The sequence below is a fragment of the Hyla sarda genome, chromosome 4 (assembly GCF_029499605.1).
Source record: "Hyla sarda isolate aHylSar1 chromosome 4, aHylSar1.hap1, whole genome shotgun sequence".
NCBI lineage: Eukaryota > Metazoa > Chordata > Amphibia > Anura > Hylidae > Hyla > Hyla sarda.
In genome coordinates this window covers 362,982,907-363,005,879 of record NC_079192.1, presented here as the reverse complement: position 1 = coordinate 363,005,879, position 22,973 = coordinate 362,982,907, and the positions used below count along the sequence as shown (strand labels likewise).

At 41.2% G+C, this 22,973-nt stretch overlaps 1 protein-coding gene across 2 annotated transcripts in view; it reads right to left on the bottom strand.

The window, feature by feature from the left end:
* Positions 1 to 5,052: 5,052 nt before the first annotated feature.
* The window catches only part of LOC130267236 (F-box/LRR-repeat protein 21-like), a 28,644-nt gene continuing 10,723 nt past the window's right edge, over positions 5,053 to 22,973 (bottom strand). For both annotated transcript variants that reach the window (XM_056516652.1, XM_056516651.1), the window contains 5 exons: positions 21,681 to 21,776; positions 16,567 to 16,942; positions 13,973 to 14,095; positions 9,753 to 9,924; positions 5,053 to 8,007 (listed from right to left, as the gene is read on the bottom strand). In XM_056516652.1, coding sequence (XP_056372627.1) covers positions 7,364 to 8,007; positions 9,753 to 9,924; positions 13,973 to 14,095; positions 16,567 to 16,942; positions 21,681 to 21,742 — 1,377 coding nt within the window. In that variant the 5' untranslated portion in view covers positions 21,743 to 21,776 and the 3' untranslated portion in view covers positions 5,053 to 7,363. The remainder of the gene's footprint in view (positions 8,008 to 9,752; positions 9,925 to 13,972; positions 14,096 to 16,566; positions 16,943 to 21,680; positions 21,777 to 22,973) is intronic.

The window sequence follows — 22,973 nt, the reverse complement described above, 5'->3', positions numbered from 1 at the left end:
AGTGTTAAATGGGTATTCTGGGAATTTTTTTTTATTTGACTATGCTACAGGGGATGTAAAGTTAGTGTAGTTCATAAAACAGTGTCTGTACCTGTGTTTGACGGTTTTCTCACAATTCTTATGTGATTTTCATCCCAATACTTATTTTTATCAGCATACAAAATGACTGTTGTCTCGGATTTTTCCCAGCTTGCAATGCGGCCGAGACCTGACTCACTAGTCAGCTGATTACAGGGAGCCTGTCTGCTTCAATGTGTGGAGGGATCAATCTGCAAGTAATGCAACAGCTGGAGGCACTCTGATTTAAAACCACAGGTCTGCAGCTCATTTATGTTTCAATGGGTGGGGTAGCTGATGTGTGGGAAGAAGGAAAATGGTATCATGGGATTTGTAGGCAAACAAGAAAACTGAAAACAGGAAATACAAGTTCAGAGAAAGCTAGCCACAGTGTTCTGGTAATCTCACAGCATAGCCATTTAGCCCAAGACAAGCGCAGATCCTTCCTAAGCATGTCCATTACTGTCTGCCCGGTACGTACTAAAATCACCTTATGCTGGATAACCCTTTTAAAGTGCACAAAAAAGAAAACACAACACTGCCATTCATGTCTCTGCGCCATATTTTTAAATGATGCATGTGACAATAATAATTTCACTTAAAACTGTTTCAGGTCTGTGCAATCTTCAGCTCCAGTGTGATGCAGGCCACGCTGGGAGGTACAGTTACCTGGACCAAAAATCATACGGCCTTAAACTTTTTCAATGTACACTTTTAAAGCAACTCAGGAGGAGAAAGCCCTTATGCCAGATAATAGTATTCACCAGCAAGTGTCTGTGATGCTTTCTTTCTTTCTGGTCAGATGGCTGGCAGTGGCTAAGGGCCCCCCCCCCCCCCCCCTGCTACACAAGAACTAACTGCTAACTAGTGTTTGGGGCAGAGGGTTAGGACTTGTTCAGCATGCGAGCCTGGTGGTGGCAGAGGGCCCCTCGCCTGACTCATACAGGGCAGATTCCTGGTGCCACGTCTGCCCCCCCCCCCCCCCCCCCGAGGCTGACTCGTATGGTAAGTATGGGGGTATGGGGTAGATGTCTGGTGATGGCAGAGGGACCCCCACAGGCTGACTTGTATGGGGCGGATGGACCCCCAGCTGCATACAGAGTTGAACCTGGAACCCAGATCTAGCTTGTTGTCTGGGTGCTTCCAATCTCTCTTGATTATAGCAGATACAACAGAATGACTGTAGCAATGTAAAGAAACATAGCCTGCACTCACCGCTCAGTACGGGTCTAACGGCCTCGGATACCGGACCTCCTCGGTAGCGTGGGATTCACAGCAGCTGCTGACAGTGCTCAGAAACAGGCTGTTTGCCTGTTTCTGAGCGCTGTCAGCAGCTGCTGTGAATCCCACGCTACCGAGGAGGTCCGGTATCCGAGGCCGTTAGACCCGTACTGAACGGTGAGTGCAGGCTATGTTTCTTTACATTGCTACATTGTATTCTGATGCTTGACTCTCTGTCCTAGCACCACTGTGGGTCAGAACAGAGACTCTCTCAGCTGTTCCTAGAGTGTGAGGATTTATGTTGCTAGTGCCGCTACCTGTCTATTTTCTTGAGAAGCTACAACAGAATGACTGACTGGGTAATTCACAGGCTATTTCTGTCCTGGGAGGCATTTTTGCACAGGAAGATTCCATTATCCTCATAACAGACTTAATCAAGGTGTCAGTATCAGTGTCCATTTCACCAGAAGCAGAGATCACATTCTGCTGCATGTTTGTTGTTTTGTCTCTGTGTAACGAGGTCTTCAGATGGAGCAATGAATAGTGAATAAAAGACTTTTAGAATGATACCCATAGTGTTACAACACTGCAGCAGTTAAATGGGCACTGTCACCAAACTTTTTTATTTTTTGTACTTATGTACTACAACATATCTCTAATATACATTTATAAAAAAAATTCCCATTAAAATCGTTTTATTTACATTTAAAAAACGGCCACTAGGGGTCTCCCTCCTAGTGGCCGCCTGCAGCCTGGCGTGACGTCACGCATGAATTCGGACAGATGCCGGCTGGGCATCAGTCCGAATTCAGTCAGACTGCGCTCGCTCCCTGCCTGCCAATCAGACAGGTGGGAGCGAGCGCACTTCATTCAAAGCGAGAGTTCTAAACACCACGTGACCAAGCCCCGGGCCAAGCGCGTGTGATTGACAGCTCGGTCAACCAATGAGCGAGCTTTCCGCCCAGCCGGCTGCATACTGACTAGTAGAGTGAACTCCGGTGAGTGTTTGGTCCAGTTATAGGTGTAGCTCAGGAGTATGGCTGCCGGTCTACCGGTCAACAAAAACCGCAACACTCCTCCTTAGCATAGATAGAAACACACCCCGCGCTGCATGCTGGGAGTAGAAACGTGACGTCATAAAGGGGCACTACGAGTTGTAGTTTTGCAACAGCTGGAGGTGCCCTGGTTGGGAAACACTGTTAGGGTGCATGCACACCATGTTGCGGTTGGACCGGGTTGCGCGGTGGGGCTCGGGGGAGCGGGATGTGCGGCAGCTGGGGGCATCACAGATACTGGTTTCACCTATACAGTGTGCCTCCAGTTGTTTCCCCGCTGCAACTCCCAGCATGCCCTGACAGCCAAGGGATGTCAGGGCAAGCTGTGAGTTGTAGTGGGGAAACAGTTGACGGTACACTGTACAGGTGAACTAAGGGCGGAAGTCCCCCCCAGCAGGCATCAGTGACGTCGCACCCGCTGGGGAAGTCTGCCTGATAAGTGAGCACACTACCAGGCAGACAAAAGGCATTTTTAATATGTTAAAACATAAAATTAAAGGCAGTGAGGGGGTTAGGGATAGATGGGCAATAGGCAGGGATAGAAAAAAAAAAAGGGATGGTGGAAATTATTCCATGTACGGAAGCCGGAGCACGGATTCCAATGCTGGGCAGCATAGCACATATGAAGAAACAAAGAAGAGGATCCAGCTCTTGAAGATGCTAAAATTGTGGATTTATTTCCAAACAGACATACACATGGACAGCATGTAGACAGATGACGTGTTTCAAGTGCAGGTGCGCTCTTAGTCATCCACAATTTTAGCATCTTCAAGAGCTCGATCCTCTTCTTTGTTTCTATGTACATGGAATAATGCTACAATGTAGTAGTACAAATATGTAATAAATACGCCGAAGTGCAGGAATGTAAATGTGTGCAATGATAACACCTATCATTGCACACATTTACATTCCTGCACTTCGGCTAGATGTAAATCATATTTGAGAGTTTGTGAATACATAGGTATGTTTGACATCTCAGAGAATGCAATGTGGGATCCTGACTAAAAAAAAACATGGAGGGACTAGTGATTCAACAGCCAACAAATTTGACTAGTAACTTACTTGGCAAAATCAACAAGAACCCACTGGTACCACAAGGACGACCTATTGTGTATAGTTCTAATTCGGTATGTAAATAATTGAATATACTTTAAATCATTAATCAAAGTACTTCTTTCTTATATAAAAAATTTCACAGATGTGCTTAACAAATTTTTTTGGTTACCTGTGATGCTGAGTTCTGGTACACTTTGATTTGGCACACAGATGGAATTGTGGCTGTAAAGTACTTTTTGGAAACAAGTGACGTCAACACTGACTTGTGTAAAAAGTTTTAAAGCAACTTCTGACTTGCATTATCACACATTTTTTGTATTTAAAGGGGTCCTCAACCTACAACTCCAAACCACATTTATGGGGGCAGTTTGTTCACTAGCTAATGCCAATCTGTTCCAAGGGCTGTGGGAGTGGGCCCTTTTCTCATTAGAACTCACCCCACACGTAACTAAAATAGTTTTATGCGGTCATTACATAGACGACATGCTTATAATCCCACCTCAACTTCACCGTTGATATAATATTTTTCAGGTTATGTGCACTGCCATTTCTCCAAACATGATGTGTATTATGACATCCAAACTGTTCAGTTTAGCTCTCATCTGACCACTCTATATTCTCCCAGTATTTCATTGGCTTTTTCAAATGTTTTACAACAAACTTGAATTCCTTAAGGATGCAGGGCGTACCTGTACGCCCTGCACCTGATCCCCGTTTATGATGCGGGCTCAGGAGCTGAGCTTGCTTCATAGTAGAGTGGTCTCGGTGGCTATCAGCTGACAGGACCCGTGTCTAATGCCCGACATCACTGATCGTGGTGATGCCCGACATTAACCCCTTAGATGCCGTAATCAAAGTTGATTGCAACATCTAAAATAGAAAAAAAAAACAGTCTGGCAGCTCAGCGGAGCTGATCGGGACCACTGTGGTAAAATCGAGGTTACCCAATCAACTGGGAGGATGGCTGGAGGGCCCTTACCTGCCTCCCTGCTGTCTGATCAGTTGCTCGATGGTCCAAGAAGCCTCAGCAGCCTGGAGCAATCGAGCACTGATAACACTGATCAATGCTATGCTATGTTTAGCTGTTTTGGAAATGTTTATGTGTTGCCGTTATGATTGACGGTGATATATCCGGTCCCAACGTGTCACAAGACTGTGATGCATTTCCACCTTATCGGAGCACAGGGATGTATTCTTATTGGCGTTTTTACTCCATGATGTTTCACGCATTGGACCATGGTATGTGCATGAACTTTGTGGTCTTTCTCTTACTTGAATTGCTCTAGAAAAAGAAAGAAAATGAAGCCTTCAGAGGGGAAACGTTGTGTCAGTGGGGAGCTTCGGCAATCATACTCTTGCCACTCTTGGGAGGCTAAATTTGGAATCACTCTTCATCTCAGTGTTCACACATTAGGTAAGATCTATGTCCCCCTCCATAGCCCTACCACCACCACCCCTTCCCCATACCCTCCATTCATACTTTGTCTACTGTTTGCCTTCATTTTGCTTAAATTTGTTCTATTTATTTTTCTCTATATTATTATTATTATTATTATTTTATTTTTTTTTTAAGATTTGATTTAAAAAAATACTCTTGCCTCTAGGTTTGAATTTGTATACTGTAGTATTTAGATGTAGTCCTTTGGTTCTATTTCTATGCATTTCCACCATGGTACCATGAGTTACTATTTTCTTCATACATATGTGCATCCTATCAGGAGTCCCATTTTTTTGTTTTTCAACAGGGTGTTAATCTAGGTTACGTACACACCAGTTTATTGTGTATTTTATATGTTATGAAATGTATTGTATCACAGAGCTCCGCTTCTCGCTTTGTTATCTCCAGCTCTCTAATAGGGAAGCGTTACTAATCTTTAACTCAAGATGAAATGCAATAAAAACCTTTTAGGAAAACAAATTTGCAGGCAGTTTGTGATAAGCCAAAGACACTAAGCTCCGTTTATGATCAATAACGTACACAAAACAAACAAAATGGAAATGTTATAATGGGTCTGATTTAAAATATGATACTTCATGACACTTGTATCAAATTATGAATGTCTCATTTCTATACATGTGTTTCAGAGATTAATACAGAGAAGTTAAAGACACAAAAACAAAAAAAAAGGTGCTGCTCACAAGTCGGACAAAAGCTTGTGGACAACTGGATAATGTCCTTAATCTGCATAATGTTTTGAACCATGCTCTTGCTTACCTAATAGATTTTATGTAATATCTTAAAATTATTGTAAGATATTATTTTCTTTAAGCATCTAAGAACACAAAAAGGTAATATGAAGCAGAATGAATATGAAAAACAAAAAAGGCATTGACATTATGCTATATAAATATTACAAACTGCATTTTATTTTAATAAATACGTATGTACCTACAGAATCACTGCAGCAGAATTATTCTAATCTTATACGGTATATACAGACCTATAAACAAACTAGTAAATGTGTATTAATGTATACCTCCAATTCAACTGTTAAAATATAAGCCATTTTCTAGTGTTACCACCCCTCAAAGTTCCTTTTCCAGCTGCTCCCTTCAGAGTATTAAGTCAGTCTCTCATCAGTGCATTAGGGATCCATGTTACTGTCAGTTTGGGTCATTAAACCCACAAATTCTTGGCATCGTATAACAATGTTGCTCAATAGCTTCCTTTTGCCTGTAATTTTTGATGCTTAGGACTATAAGGTAATGAAAGTGTAGATACAAATTTCAGCACCTGCCCAATCTTTACATCAAGTGTGGAGCGACACAGGCCACCCTGGGTGGTACAGTTGCTGAGGCAACCATTTGACACCCAGTGAGTTTCATGCATGAGTCTCCTTATTTAGAAAATAGTTAATAGAAAGGTTCCCCAACCCATCTATTAGCAAGAGCTAGTCTGTTCTCGAGAACCTACCAGTTCCATGCTTTATACAATATTGGTAACGCCTGCTGCCGCTGGCTCCCATTTGTCAGGCCTGGCTGCGTTGCTGGCCGTGGAAGCTTCCCGATGTCTCGGTTCTTTTCTTGTCTTCCGTAAACTGACCCTCATCCCCAGGGAACCGTCACTCGGGGCCGGCACACCGACTGTGGAGCGTTGTGTGGGAGTCCAGCAGCTTTCCTGGCCCAGTAACGGAGACCGAGGGAGAAGGGAGGTGATAAGGAAAGAGACTGATAGAAGAGTCGGGGATGGGAGGTGACTAGAGTCGGGCTGAGAGAGCACAGGCCTGAACCAATTCCAGTGCAGAGGTATCGGGGCGACTAGACACAAGGCTTTCTCCCCTGGGTCTGATGATGAACCGGCTGGGGGGGTTCGGACCTTCCAACATGAGGAAAATGTCTACTTTACAAACATCCTGATGGATAATGTTGAGTGTTGTATACTGTGACTGTCTTGTAGATTAGCAACATTTTTTCCTGTTAAATTATATTGCATTTTTGCACTCCATGAGTAGCACAATAATAGCAATTGAACACTTCAATATCAAGTATCAAAGCTGGGTATTTCATGGGCCCTCTGAGAAATAAGAGACAGCTATTCTACAAGCAAACCATATAACACGTTATCACATACAGTGATGCAGCATATTGGTGAGTGGTAAGCATAGTTATTGCCTTAAATTTCGGCTGCACATTCTTTTCTATGCAATACAGCATCAATGGTATAATCTTCTTTTTAGAGCTACAAAGAACTTAAATAATTATCTGCACGTTTACATATTTCTCAGAATACCAGGCACAATTACAAAAAAATCTATCGATACCAGCTGTACATTTTAGACGATATATGACTAGCCCAGTACCCTCTATAAATAATATAAAAATTGCATTATATGTGATGTTGGGTAAGGTTCGTTTTGAAATGATTTTGTTTGCTTTGTAAGTACAACTTAATATAACATATTCTCTATTTTTGTAACTTGTAATTGCATAGCAAGCAAAAGTAAGACACTTCCTAAGTCATAAACTTCTTTGGTCTACCAAGTTGGCATCATATCTGGAAACCACATTCTTCCAAGGTACTTTGAAACTTCACAATGGATTTGCTCCAGATTGTACTTGTTGTCTGGAATAAGTACTTCCTCCATAATAGAGAGTTGTGTCAGTCTTCTTCCACACATTTTTACAAACTCAACAAATGCGCTGCAGGACACTTCACACTCTCCAAGTCCAATGGCAGTCAAGTTTTTGCAACGGTCAGCTATACGAATCAACTCATCATCCAAAGGCTGAAGTCCATTTGCACAAACCACAAGTTCGATTAGTCGGGGACAGTTCATACCTATACGACCTAGCATAGCCTTGCTCACAGCTCGGCCAAAGTAGAGATGAGTAACTGGAGTCTCCTCTCGGAAAAATGCATCAAATTCCTCTTCATATAGGAAAAAGTACATAACAATATTGACCTTTGGAGAGTGCCTGATAAGGGCATCCCAGCTTTGTTTCTTTATGGTGTGAAATTGCGTTTGACCTGGATTTTCACTAACTACATCAATACGAAGGTGTTCAAGACGAACATGTTTTTCAGTTGAAAGTGCCAAGAGTAATTCATCGCTTAAAAGATGATAATTCAGGGCGAGTTCTCTTAATCCATGACACTGATCAGCCACACACAATATTCCTAATGATAAAACAAGAATTGTAGTTTTAGTCGTGTTCTAGACCACCAATTCGCAATATTTCTAGTTCTAAAAACTTTCATTTAGTATTGAAATTTATGTATTGGTATCACAATATGCTACAAAAAGACACCATGCAGGGAGAGGCAACAGTAATATAGTGCGGAACATGGTATCACCTAACAGGATAGTGAAAAGGCAGGCTTCATCAAGGAGGTAGATGGATGCCCATTATAGACACAAAGAATGGGATTGTGGAGAGAAGAAAACAGGGCCTCAATAAGAACTAAGACCTAACTAAATAGTCAAGTCCAACTGAACCGTATCAATCTATCCAAGGCTGCTAGGCAGTGAGATATCGTGAACGTAATGCTTAAATCTTTTCCTAGACAATCATTACATTGATCTGTTCCTTCACAATCTTAATAATAAGAAAGGAGATTTTCACCTAGCAGCAATAGGAATTCGGGCTACTATTCGAAAGTTTATGTTGTTGATCAGTAAACCATAATGTTTGTGTTTTCTATGTAACATTTACAACCTCATAAATACTCTGCTACTGTGTCTCCAAAATAGTTTTTTGTCAGATCTTGTGTAGTGTCCCACAGGGACCCCTTTATAGCCTGTGGTTAGATCTTCATGTAGTTGGGGGGGGGGGGGGGGGGGGGGGTCACACATGCCATATTTTGCTGTGCATTTTGCAGCATATATTTTGCAGATGATTTTGCTACCCATCGGCCCTTAATAATCTGTTTTTTATTATTCTATGGCAAGGCAGAAATTGTGAAACAGTAACACACAAACACTCACACTGTAGGAACCTTCCAGAGTTGGAGGCTAAACCTAGCCCAGCCTCTTTAGAAGCAAAGAGGAATTGAGTTCACTTCAGGGTAGCATGGAGTAAACCTCTTCCTCTGTGCTGACCCTAACCCTGACATAGCAAGGGCAGAATTATTTTCCTCATAGAAGGAAGAAAGCGTTTGCTTTAAGCGTAAGATGCACAAGAACCCCATAACCCTAGAATAGGACCCAAGTAGGTTTCCAGGCCTAGTACAAGACCTGGTGAGACAAACAGAATCATCCCTGCCTCTGAGCTACAGCATGGAGACTCCCAACTGTGACTAGGTCCATTGTTGAAGGTATACAATATTATGCACAAAATTATGCACAAACCGAATGGGGTGATTTACTAAGAGTGGAGTTTTTTTTAAACAACTGCTCTGAACTGTCAGGTTTTTCAGAGCTCAAATCCACCACGTGTTTATGTGAGAACATTAGTAAATATGTTGGGATTTTACAAAACTGTCGGGGACACGCCCCATTTGTCAGGACTTCCCCCCTTTCACCCATGACCACACCCCTTTTTCTGGTTTTCCTTGTAAATTGGAGTGTCTTGGTTTTTTTGGTCGCAAATTCTGGCACACGAAAAGTGCGACACAATTTGGGCACAAAATCCTAGAAAAAAAGAGTTGGGATCATGTTAGTAAATAACCCCTAATGTGTATGTGTATAGGGAGTTTCTTAAAAAAATTCTTAGCTAACAGTCACTATATGAGATTGACCAGTTTATTCCAATAATTCACCTAGAATGATAGGTATATGTTAGTCAAGACATACAGCATATAGAATAAAATATTAAAAGGGTAAGAAATGGTATAGAGATCATACGGCTACAGTATAATGAAAAATACATTAAACTCCCAGCTTTGGTTATTATAAATGAGTAGCATAGGCTACTTTATCTTACCAGCAGGTGATACATGAGGACAGCTGCTCATTTTCAATAGCTTCAAAGTATCACTGTTGTTAGCAACTAAAACTTTCAAGGAAGGGTCGTCCACGGGAGTATCATCAATCTTTATTGAAGACAACGACTTTGAGTTGACAAAGACTACAGTGAGTGCAGACACAAAATGTGACTGAAACAAAAAAGATATTATTACTGATTATATATCGTGCAGCTCTGATAACAAGTCATTCATGTCATCAAGGTTTTATACACTGCTCAAAAAAATAAGGTAACACATCCTAGATCTGAATGAATGAACTAATCATATGAAATACTTTCGTTTTTACATTGAATGAAGGTCGAATGGGCTGACAACAAAATCACACAAAAATTATCAATGGAAATCAAATTTATCAACCCATAAAGGTCTGGATATGGAGTCACACTCAAAATCAAAGTGGAAAATCACACTACAGGCTGATCCAACTTTGATGTAATGTCCTTAAAACAAGTCAAAGGGAGGCTCAGTAGTGTGTGTGTGGCCTCCACGTGCCAGTATGCCTGGGCATTCTCCCGATGAGGGATGTCCTCCCAGACCTGAACTAAAGCATCCGCCAACTACTGGACAGTGTATGGTGCAACGTGGCGTTGGTGGATGGAGTGAGACATGATGTCCCAGATGTGATCAATCGGATTCAGGTCTGGGGAACGGGCGGGCCAGTCCATAGCATCAATGTTTTCCTCTTGCAGGAACTGCTGGCACACTCCAGCCACATGAGGTCTAGCATTGTCTTGCATTACGAGAAACCCAGGGCCAGCCGCACCAGCATATGGTCTCACAAGGGGTGTGAGGATGTCATCTCGGTACCTAATGGCAGTCAGGCTACCTCTGGCAAGCACATGGAGGGCTGTCAGATCCCCTAAAGAAATGCCACCCCACACCATTACTGACCCACCGCCAAACCGGTCATGCTGGAGGATGTTGCAGGCAGCAGAACATTCTCCACGGCGTCTCCAGACTCTGTCATGTCTTTTACTTGTGCCCAGTGTGAATCTGCTTTCATCTGTGAAGAGCACAGGGCGCCAGTGGCGAATTTGCCAATCTTGGTGTTTTTTGGCAAATGCCAAACGTCCTTAACGGTGCTGGGCTGTAAGCACAACCCCCACCTGTGGACATTGAGCCCTCATACCACCCTCATGGAGTCTGTTTCTGACCATTTGAGTGGACACATGCACATTTGTGGCATGCTGGAGGTCATTTTGCAGGGCTCTGGCAGTGCTTCTCCATGCACAAAGGCAGAGGTAGCGGTCCTGCTGCTAAGTTGTGGCCCTCCTAGGGCCTCCTCCATGTCTCCTGATGTACTGGCCTGTCTTCTGGTAGCGCCTCCATGCTCTGGACACTACGCTGACAGACATAGCAAACCTTCTTGCCACAGCTCGCATTGATGTGCCATCCTGGATGAGCTACACTACCTGAGCCACTTGTGTGGGTTGTAGACTCTGTCTCATGCTACCACTAGAGTGAAAGCACCGCCAGCATTCAAAAGTGACCAAAACATCAGCCAGGAAGCATAGGAACTGAGAAGTGCTCTCTGGTCACCGTCTGTGGTCACCACTCTTTGATTGGGGGTGTCTCACTAATTGCCTATAATTTCCCCCTGTTTTCTGTTCCATTAGCACATCAGCATGTGAAATTGATTGTCAATCAGTGTTGCTTCCTGAGTGGACAGTGTGATTTCACAGAAGTGTGATTGACTTGGAGTTACATTGTGTTGTTTAAGTGTTTCCTTAATTTTTTGAGCAGTGTATGATTGTCATTTGTAGAAAGCATCTTGTATAAATTTTCTCAATCCCTAAACCATGAATGCTGTAACAGCCAATTCTACCACTTTATTTGTTATTGGTAAGCATTAAGAAATGTATGTAGCCAGTAGAGGCCTTAAAAAGTTGTGCCAATAAAAAAATTCTAAAGTGCTATTTAGTCAAATTCATATGGCACCTTATTTGGTCTAAGTAACATCTGATTATTACATAAAAGCCTAGGATTTACAAGGAAGTAGTGCTCCTGTCCTACTGTGTCTGAGCCACATCATACCTTTAAAGGGGTATTTCAGGATTTTTTTATTTGACTATGCTACAGGTGTTGTGAAGTTAGTGTAGTTCATAATATAGTATCTGTACCTGTGTGTGACAGTGGTTTCACTATTCTTCTGTGATTATCACCCCAATATTTATTTTTTAACAGCATACATTTCTCAGGATTTCCCAGGTTGCAGTCCGTCGAGACCTGACATCACTAGTTAGGTGATCAGAGGGAGTCTGTCCTGCTTCAATTTTGCAACAGCTGTAGTACCCCTTGTTCGAAAACACTGTGTTTCAATGGGTGTGGTGGCTGATGTGTGGGAGGAAGGAAAGTGATCTCAAACTTGGATGGAACTGTGGAGTTTAGAGAACAAAATCCAACAGGAAATACTCTGTTCTGGCAGGTAAGTACTAAAATCCCCTTATGGTTAATAACCCCTTTAACAACATGTACGATGCAGGTGTAAACTTTATGGGGGAGATTTATCAAAACCTGTCCAGAGGAAAAGTTGCCCAGTTGCCCATAGCAACCAATCAGCTTCCTTCTTTCGTTTTTAACAAGGCCTCTGCAAAATGAAAGAAGCAATCTGATTGGTTGCTATGGGCCACTGGGCAACTTTTCCTCTTGACAGGTTTTAATAAATCTCCCCATATATTATCCACTTTAAGCATTTTTAGTTTCTGTATATGATATTTGATAATCAACTTCTGCTAACTGCAGAACTTACATTTGTCACAATCTCAAAATAATAGTAAAGGATTAAATCTAAATGAGCTATGACACTCGATTATTTGTCTTCTGTACCTGTATACATTAAAGTTGGCCATATACATTAAAGTCAGCTGAACCCCCCAAATGGCAGATATTTGGGATGTCAATGTGCTATCGAAAAAGCACTGGAGGAAAACGGATGATAAAACTGATCTCATTGATTTGAATGGGACCATTCACATTCATCCGGTGTCTCATTTTGGACTTTAAATGGCAACTTGCGGCATTCCTCCGTCCGCCATTCATAATTAAAGGGGTACTCCTGTGGAAAACTTTTTTTTTTTAGAACAACTGATGCCAGAAAGTTAAACAGATTTGTAAATTACTTCTGTTAAAAAATCCTAATCCTTCCAGCAGTTTTTAGGGGCTGTATATTACAGAGGACATTTTTTTCTTTTTGGATTTCTCTTATGTCACGACTACGGTGCTCTCTGCTGACCTCTGCTGACATTTTAGGAACTGTCCAGAGCAGGAGAAAATCCCCATAGCAAAGATATGCTGCTCTGGAAAGTTCCTAAAATGAACAGCAGAGGTCAGCAGAGAGCACTGTGGTGGTGACATCAGAGAAATCCAAAAAGAAAAACATTTCCTCTGTAGTATACAGCCCTAAACAGCACTGGAAGGATTAAGATTTTTTTTTAATAGAAGTAATTTACAAATCTGTTTAACTTTCTGGCACCAGTTGATTGAAAAAAAAAAGTTTTCCACAGGAGTACCCCTTTAAATTTGCAAATCAAAGACTACAGGGGGGTACACTGCGGCCATTTAATATTAAGGTACTTTGTGACGTTCCCAAAAACCTTTTCAAAACATTGATTCTTCTATGGTTCTGCTTTGAAATGACTATTCATTTCACAGTTACTTATTCATGCATGTTTAATATGATGCCCAGGACTATCCTGAAAAAAATGCTTTATGGTACTTGTTGTGGAATATAGGTCGCAGACGCTCACTCATGGTAGAAGCTTATTAAAAAGCCTCTTTAATTTTTAATGCCTTCCAAGTGTACAAGTATTAACAGGACAATGCTGGATTGCCGACACTGTTCCAGGATGCCACACCTCAAATTACATAGATGCACATGAACATGGGGAAGAAGAGCAGTCTAGGAGCATTGTATTGAATGTACAACATTCTGGGGTCCATGTAACTGCTTATGTACCCCAAACATCAGATGGTAAGGCATTTGCCATAGTATGCACAGCTTTTCTTATGTACCTGTTAATCGTTCCCATCTCCTGAAGGTGAGAGGGATGATTTTACAGGAATGTCCTTCATGAAAGCCATTGCTATGGTAACCATGCTCTCACTATTGCTATCTTTGAATACAAAGAATGTTACATTTTAACACAAATTTTAATTCTAGTGTAAATCACATTTTTACCTTGGAGACATTCATGAAACTGGGCTTTGCTGTTGATATTAATCCAAGAGTTTTAATGGAACAATTTACAAGCTGAGAGAGAATGTCACAAGCAGCTTCTGCTGATTCTGTGCAGCTATCAACCTGGAAAAGAAAGGAAAAGCTGTATTAAATGCATAGCCTTATATTTAACATATACATATCAGAAGTACTGTCTGAGGTGGAGGAATGGAAGAAGCTACTACTAGCACCAAAAGGGGAAGTAACTACTACCACCAAAAGGGGAAGTAACTACTACCACCAAAAGGGGGCTGTAACTACTACCCCCAAAAGGGGGCTGTAACTACTACCACCAAAAGGGGAAGTAACTACTACCACCAAAAGGGGGCTGTAACTACTACCACCAAAAGGGGGCTGTAACTACTACCACCAAAAGGAGAAGTAACTACTACCACCAAAAGGGGGCTGTAACTACTACCACCAAAAGGAGAAGTAACTACTACCACCAAAAGGGGGCTGTAACTACTGCCACCAAAAGGGGGCTGTAACTACTACCACCAAAAGGAGAAGTAATTACTACCACCAAAAGGGGGCTGTAACTACTACCACCAAAAGGGGGCTGTAACTACTACCACCAAAAGGGGGCTATAACTACTACCACCAAAAGGAGAAGTAACTACTACCACCAAAAGGGGGCTGTAACTACTACCACCAAAAGGAGAGGTAACTACTACCACCAAAAGGGGGCTGTAACTACTACCACCAAAAGGAGAAGTAACTACTACCACCAAAAGGGGGCTGTAACTACTACCACCAAAAGGAGAAGTAACTACTACCACCAAAAGGGGGCTGTAACTACTACCACCAAAAGGAAAAGTAACTACTACCACCAAAATGGGACTGTAACTACTGCCACCAAAAGGGGGCTATAACTACTACCACCAAAAGGAGAAGTAACTACTACCACCAAAAAGGGGGCAGTAACTACTACCACCAAAAGGGGGAAGTAACTACTACCACCAAAATGGGGCTGTATACTACTACCACCAAAAGGGGAGGTAACTACTACCATGAAAAGGGGGCTGTAAATACTACCAGCTCCTTTTGACCACCTTTTAAAATCCATAGCAAACTTGGCACCCAGCACGTAGGACAGTTTTTTTTTAAGGAGTTTTGCCTGAATTCTGGTGAATGTTGCTTAGTAAATCCGCACTATGGGGTACAGAGAATCTGTCAGCTCTGTTTCATTTCCAGAACTCAATTGCCAACTGAGCCGCAGCATGCAGGCCTAATCCCTCCTCCATCCCTCCCTGTCTTGACTGATTGGGGTATAGAGCTTAAACCGAGCTGGAAGCCGAGCCCTGTAAGTGAATAAATCAAGGCAGGGAGGGAGGAGATGTTCATCCTGTGGCTTAGCACAGCCTTCTTGACACTTGAGCTCTGAGACTGAAATAGAGATGACAGATTTCCTTTAAACACTAAAGTTCTAGCAGCCTTCAGCTGCTATTAAAGGGGCATTCCGGGCAAAAATATTTTATCCTCTATCCAAAGTATAGGGGATAAGATGTCTGATTGTGGGGGGCCTGCTGTTGAGACCCCCCGCGATCTCCCTGCAGCACCCACATTTTATGCGGGGACTGCGTCTCTAGCTTCGGAAACCTCCAGGTTTCCCGGACTGGGGACGTGACGTCACGCCATGCCCCCTCCATTCATGTCTATGAGAGGGGGCATGACGCCCGTCACGCCCCCTCCCATAGGCATGAATGGAGGGGGTGCTGCAGGGAGATTGCGGGGGTCTCAGCAATCAGACATCTTACCCCCCCTTCCAAAGGATAAAATGTTTTTGCCCGGAATACCCCTTTAAGTGGAGTGTAGGAGTAAATTGCAATGCTGCGTACTGTTTCATTATTGAGTTCAAAATTATAAATAAATGTGGAGTTTTATCAAAGCCTGTGCAGAGGAAAAGTATCCTATCAGATGACTAATTTTATACTTCAGAGACATTGTAAAAATGAAAGAAGGAATCTGATTGGTTGCTCTGGGCAACTGGTCAACTTTCCTCTGTACGGGGGGGGGGGGGGGGGGGGGGCTGCTATTTAATTGAACCATAACAACTATGAGGGACATTTATCAATGTTTGCTTATGTATTCCTTCTTTTAGTTCTTTTTTTCTTACTATTGTTTTGCTTATGTGCAACTTATTTATCAACTGGTTTCAGCCTGTTGATAAATTTCTTTCAGGTAAACAATTTATATATTTTTTTTTTTGCTTTGGTAGTGGCTTTTTCTTCTCCATGTCTGAGCTGGACTACATTTAGTAGGTTTTTTCATGTGATGCAACTTTTTTGTGACTTTCGCACTTGATAAATCTCTGACCACTGCAAGTCAAAAATCACTTTTTGCTTTGGTAAGCAAGATTTTTTTTTTTTTTTGCTTAGGACACTGCACAATCAAAAAGTCGCACAAAAAATAGAGTAGTAGCACATGTGACTTTTTTTGCAACAATTTTAAGCAAAAAAATCCTACTATATGCTTTGATAAATGTCCACCTATAAGTAAGAATGAATTAGCACAGAATGTTGGCTTTATTTACTTAAGCAGTACATTTAGGGTACCTTGAAGCTAACATACTGAAGGTGGTCAGCATGTCTTTTAATGATTTGCTGGATGAGATCAGGGTGTGTAGACTTCAAGTATGATGTAGCCGGCTGGTTTAGTTCAAACTCAAATTTTCTCCATAGTTCAGGAATATGAAAAACTTCATTCCAACGGTGACAAACAGATGATGCACGAGCCCTATCAACTAGTGGAAGGTATTGAAAGATATGCAAGACTACATGGTGCGGCAGACTCCCCCAGTCCAGTCTGCAGGACTGCATTTGAGATTTCTGAAGTTTAGGAGACAGAGTGTCCTTTTTTTGTTTCTTTAATCTTTTTGGTCCTTCAACAATTTGGCTGTCAAAAGCAACAGTCAATCTACCTCGTTTCATTCTAGAAAGCAGAAAAAGCATTAAAAGTCAGAATCAAAGTGAGCAAAAAACTAAATTGTCAAATTCATGTATGTCAACTATTACTTCTGTTGTCACAAGCAAAAAATGCCAAGCTGTCCACCAGTAGTTTATGACACATTGTAAATTGTAGATATACATATAGTGGTTTCACGTAGTGATAGCTACCCTTTTACTTTCAGTTTAGGTTTCTTCATACCTCTATATAATGTTTTACTTGCTAGAATATAGAGTGACTTAACCTGCCATACTGGACTACCCTCCTGACCCTCCTCTATATACAGCATACCTCTATCGCCGAATGACCTATCTACCACACACCACTGCATTCTAGGCATCTAATGTACAGCATGTCCATCCTCCAGCACTGGACATCAGGAATCTACCTACCGACGAGACAATTGGTTCTCACTTACCCTCTCCATATTGGATACTAGGGGGGAATTAGCAAGGCTTACATGCAATGGTGTATAAAAATGCCAATTTGTTCAGCAAACCTTATTTTGTGCAAAAATAATTGTGACTTTTCACCTTTATATGCCTTTCTTGCCACAGACTGGATATTTGCATACATTATGTCCAATATCTGTACCAGCTCATGTGGCAAAGATTTCAAACTCTGGCACACGTAACAACAGTTACAGTACGTGCCAGCGCTTCCTCACTGCACATCAGATGTCTACCTCCCATTGCCAGACACCAGGCCAACCTGTTTTTCCCTACATTAAACTAAAGTTTAAGAACATATGGTTTATATCGTACAAGAGTCCTTAGTAGTTGCTTTGAATTTAAGTTAAAGGGGTACTCCAGTGGAAACAAATTTTTCAAAATCAACTGATGCCAGAAAGTTAAACAGATTTGTAAATTACATCTATTTAAAAATCTTAATCCTTTCAGTACATATCAGCTGCTGTATGGTCTCGAGGAAGCTGTATAGTTACTTTTCTGTCTGACCACAGTGCTCTCTACTGACACCTCTGTCCATGTCAGGAACTTTCCAGAGCAGGAGCAAATCCCCATAGCAAATCTCTCCTGCTCTGGACAGTTCCTGACATGGACAGATGTGTAAGCAGAGAGCACTGTGGTCAGACAGAAAGGAAATATACAACTTCCTCTGCAGCATACATCAGCTGATAAGTAATGGAATGGTTAAGATTTTAATATAGAAGTAATATACAAATCTGTTTAACTTTCTGGCACCAGTTGAGAAGAAAAATGTTTTTTTCCACCGAAGTTCTCCTTTAAAGGAGATGAACTTCTCAGTTTAGCCTCCTCTATGGAACAAATGGCCAGAGTGGAGAGGACTCTCAATCTCAACAGGTCACAAATAACATGTAATAGTTATGCTGTAGCTCTCCTTCCAAAGGAAGATGTGAAGGAAGGTACCAGTGGCAGACAAGGAGGAAAATATATCTAGGAAGTATTACATTGCAGAAGCTATGCCTCAGTTGAATGATAGCAATTGATAAAAAGAGGCAAACACAGAACTCGGCACTGTGTATGCTTATCCCTGTTTAGCACTTGTAGTGCTACAGCAGCTACGGATCTACAAACCTACAAATGGCTGGGGTGTGTGCGAATAGCGTAGTGTGCTTCACAAATGGCAAGAGATACTTATTGACAAGCGAAAGAGGAACAAGACTGGAGCACTCACCACGGCGGGTAGATCTTCATTTATTCAGTCCATGAAAAACATCATGAGATTAAAATACACAACACCCCGGTGCGAACATTGCAGGGCAAGGAACAACGGGAGAGTCTCACCCAGACAACAGCACCCGTTTCATGCTTAGAAGTGCATCATCAAGTCTCAGAGGCCTGATGATGCGCTATTAAGCGTGAAACAGGTGCCGTTGTCCTTGATGAGTGCTCCAGTCTTGTTCCTCTTTCATTTGTGAATGTCTGCAGAGCTGTTGAGTGACAAATCAATGATCACAAACCCGAGGTTATTATGATATTAGAAAGAAGTAATGTAAATTATTCCAAAAACACTGGTGACGGAATTCTCTGAGAAACCGTATTGATATTATCTGCATACATCTACCAGGCCTCCTGACTGTGACAGGGATCAGATTACTTATTGAGACCCACTATGACTACTTAGATTGTTTAGATTAGTGTTAAAAAATGTATCCTTTTATTTGCAGGATATGAAGGATTTTATTTTGTACATTTTTGACTGCCAAAGAAATTCCAACTCGCTGCGACTGATCTTGAAATCCTGAGAGACCTCTATTACAGCAGAAGCATCTAACAACAGATGGTACCATCAAAAAGTAGGTACCGTCATGGGGACCTCTGTGAACTTCTGCAAGTATATTTCAGACTGATCTACATGACAAAATGATAAACTGATTTAAGAATCCCTAGGTTAAATATTTAGAGCTATATGTGTGTTATATAGATGAAACCAGAATGAGAAAACCAAATTTACCAATAAATGTGACTCAGTTACTTGAATTTTTTACGTCTCTTTGGACCCATTACACTGGAGAATATTGGCCCATGCAGTCCATAATCACAATGTGTAATAGGGTCCTTAAATTCCCATTTTCCTCTGTTCTTATGTTTCACACTTGTGGTTTTAAAATGCTAATCAGGATCAGGATTTAAAAAAAAAAAAAACATCTGCAAATAATGTCTTATAATATGCCTAAGATGTTATTCAATGTAACTTAAAATTAAAAATGATCTTTTAAACATCATGTCATTCTGTGCTAAATATATTTTTTATAGTTGCTGTACACTGTAGCATAGTTATTCTAATACAAAGCTCCAAAAGTCCTGCATGGCCCTACAGTTAAAGCATTACTCTTATTAAAAACAACTTTTCACATGTCGACGTTTGACACGTGAGAAATGTCAAAAGTTGTTGATGGCATCGGGTCGGCTGCGATTGTGAGTTATTAGTGGAAAAGTGGGCAGCATTTCACTCCATTTCCTGGCCAGCTGTGAGATCCATCTATTGCTCTGCATAGACTTCTATGCAGAGAAATGTGCAGCTCTCTCGGTCAGCTGTGAAGTTGGGGGCAATGCCGCTCACTTTCCCAGCTTGTAACTCATGATCGCAGCAGGTGTCAGGATTGAGACCTGATGTGATCAACAACTTTTGACATGTCTAAATTGACATATATAACGTTTTTCTTAATGTAATGCTTTAAAGAAGCTGTCCCATCCCCTTCTGCAAAAACAGTGTAGCCCGCAAGCTACTCTGTTTACGTAACATGGTTCTACGTTGTTTGCACAACTCCCATTGAAGTCAATGAGAGTTACGCAAATTGTGTTATTTTCCTGCTTTGGCTGTTTTCGGCTTTCCTAACCACCTCTGGCTGCTGCAAACAGACCTGAGGGTCCGGAAAAGAGGAAGTAAGGAGATGGGACAACCCCTTAAAAAGGAAAACTCCTGGCTGCTAGCATATATATACCTTTAGAAGAAGAAGTGGAGGAGCATACTATTTGTACATTTAATTCGTGCCCTAATTGAGCAATATGCTCCTATACTTTCTCTTACAGCTAAAAAGGCGTTTTTCATAGAACTGTTGATGCAGGAGATTTGGAGCTTTGTTTTAGTAGTTTGTAGTTTGAAAAACAATAAAGTAAACAGCTCTGAATTTTCAAACTGTACATTAAAAACAAAATGGTGTTCAGTGGTCAACATTAACGTTAAGGGTACAGTCACATGGGTGGATTACCTGTGGAATTTCCACATCGTATTTGCTTCAGAAAATCCGCAGAGGATTTTGCTACCAATGACTTCAATGGGTCCGAAGAAAAATCTGCAAATCTGCCTCTATTTCTGCTGACCCATTGATAGCAAATGGTAGCAAAATCCACAAGATATGCCATAAATGTCCCCTAGATACGGGAACCACCTCTGAGACCTTCACCTCATAATCTCAGAATCAAGGGCTCGCCGGCCTTCTTGCCTGTTTGTAGTTGGATAAGTTATGCAATTTGTATATCTCCCATCAATTTTAGTGTGAGTTGCACAAACAGCTTCACCCAGCAAGCTACGCTGTTTATGTAACTAGTTGTTAACTAGGTGTTATATAAACAGTGTAGCTTGCAGTATGTTTGGCTTCCCATCCACATCTAGCAGTCGCAAACAGGCTGGAAGGTGCTGGAAGCCATCTTTAAAGGGTACCTCTCATCAAAAAAACTTTTGATATATTATAGATTAATGTATGCAGAATAACTTTACAATTGCATGTTATTAAAAAATATGCTTCTTTCTATTTAATTTTCCACTTTGAAGAAATGACCACTAGGGGTCTCCCTACCAGTCCTGGCAGCAAGCATTTCAGACTCATGCTGGAGTCCTAAACACTACGAGCTGCCAGTCTGCTTTGTTCACAAAGGAGAACACTCAGACCTGCCAGGCTGCTTTGTTCACAGCCTGTTTGGCTGTGAACAAAGCAGGCTGGCAGCTCTGAGTGTTTAGGACTCCAGAATGAGTCAGAAATGCTTGCTGACAGGACTAATCAGGAAAAATACAATAGAAAGAAGCATATTTTTCATTAACATGCTATTGGAAAGTTATTCAACATTCATTAATCTAAAATATATCAAAAGTTTATTTGATGAGAGGTACCCTTTAAAGAAGTTGGGAACACCCCTTTAGCTACAATAACATAAGTGATGGTAAGCATAGACTATTCCTGTTTTTAGTTTTTTTTTCTACAGTAAGAAGTAATTTCCATAATGGGAAACAAATTTCTTACCTAAAAAACGCTTCCAGGTCATAGCTTGTACTTGATGAATGAACTAAGGTAACCGCTGCCATGGGGCATTCACCAGCATCCGTCCACTTTGACCTCCTACCTCATAAAAACAAGCTCGTCAGAATGTATAAAAACTAGGGAAAGACATTTAACAGAGACCACAAACCAAGCTATGACTAAGATATACAAAACACAAATATGTCCATGAACAGAAGATAGGTGAGAATTCTGAAAATGAAATATAAACAGGATAAGCACCATGTATATAGATATACAGATAGTTTGCTAGGACAGAGTTCCATGTGAGACAAGTTCGGACTGCCCATAAGTTAGGAGCTCCTTCTGCCCCACACTACCACTGAACAGGAAATATCGGAATGCTGATTGGGCGACAGAAGTATTCAAAAGGAACAAGCACAGAACATACTGCTTATTTACAAATGTGCATCGCGTTTCCAGGTCGCTCTCACCTCTTCCTCAGGTACATGCAAACAACAGAAAACCTGTAGTTTGCAAGTGCCTGAAAAAATGGATCCACTCAGAGAAAACGTTACTGGATGTAACTGTAATTTCTTTGGGATACAGAGCCACAAAGGCTATACAGATCCTGACTAGAGCTGGTATCTAGCACTATATATGCACTGTATGGTGGAATACTGATCAGTGTACAGTGGTTATATTCACTAATAGCATTGTGCATTAGTCCATCTTTGTGTAATGGTAAGCTGGGTTCCTGGTGTGATGGTTAGAAAAATATGTCTTTATTTCTAATGTATGATTCTGTATATTGTTTCCAGTTAAAGGGGTACTCCGGTAAAAACCTTTTTTTTTTTTTTTTTTTTTTAATCAACTGATGCCAGAAAGTTAAACAGATTTGTAAATTAATTCTATTAAAAAATCTTTATCCTTCCTGTACTTATTAGCTGCTGAATACTACAGTGGAAATTATTTTCCGTTTGAAACACAGAGCTGTCTGCTCTTTTATAAATAGATTTTTTTAATAGAAGTAATTTACAAATCTGTTTAACTTTCTGGCACCAGTTGATTTAAAAAAAAAAGTTTTTCACCGGAGTACCCCTTTAACCCCTTAAGGACTCAGCCCATTTGGACCTTAAGGACTCAGACAATTTTATTTTTACGTTTTCGTTTTTTCCTCCTCCCCTTCAAAAAATCATAACTCTTTTATATTTTCATCCACAGACTAGTATCAGGGCTTGTTTTTTGCGCGACCAGTTGTCCGTTGTAATGCCATCACTCACTTTATCATAAAATGTATGGCCCAACCAAAAAAAT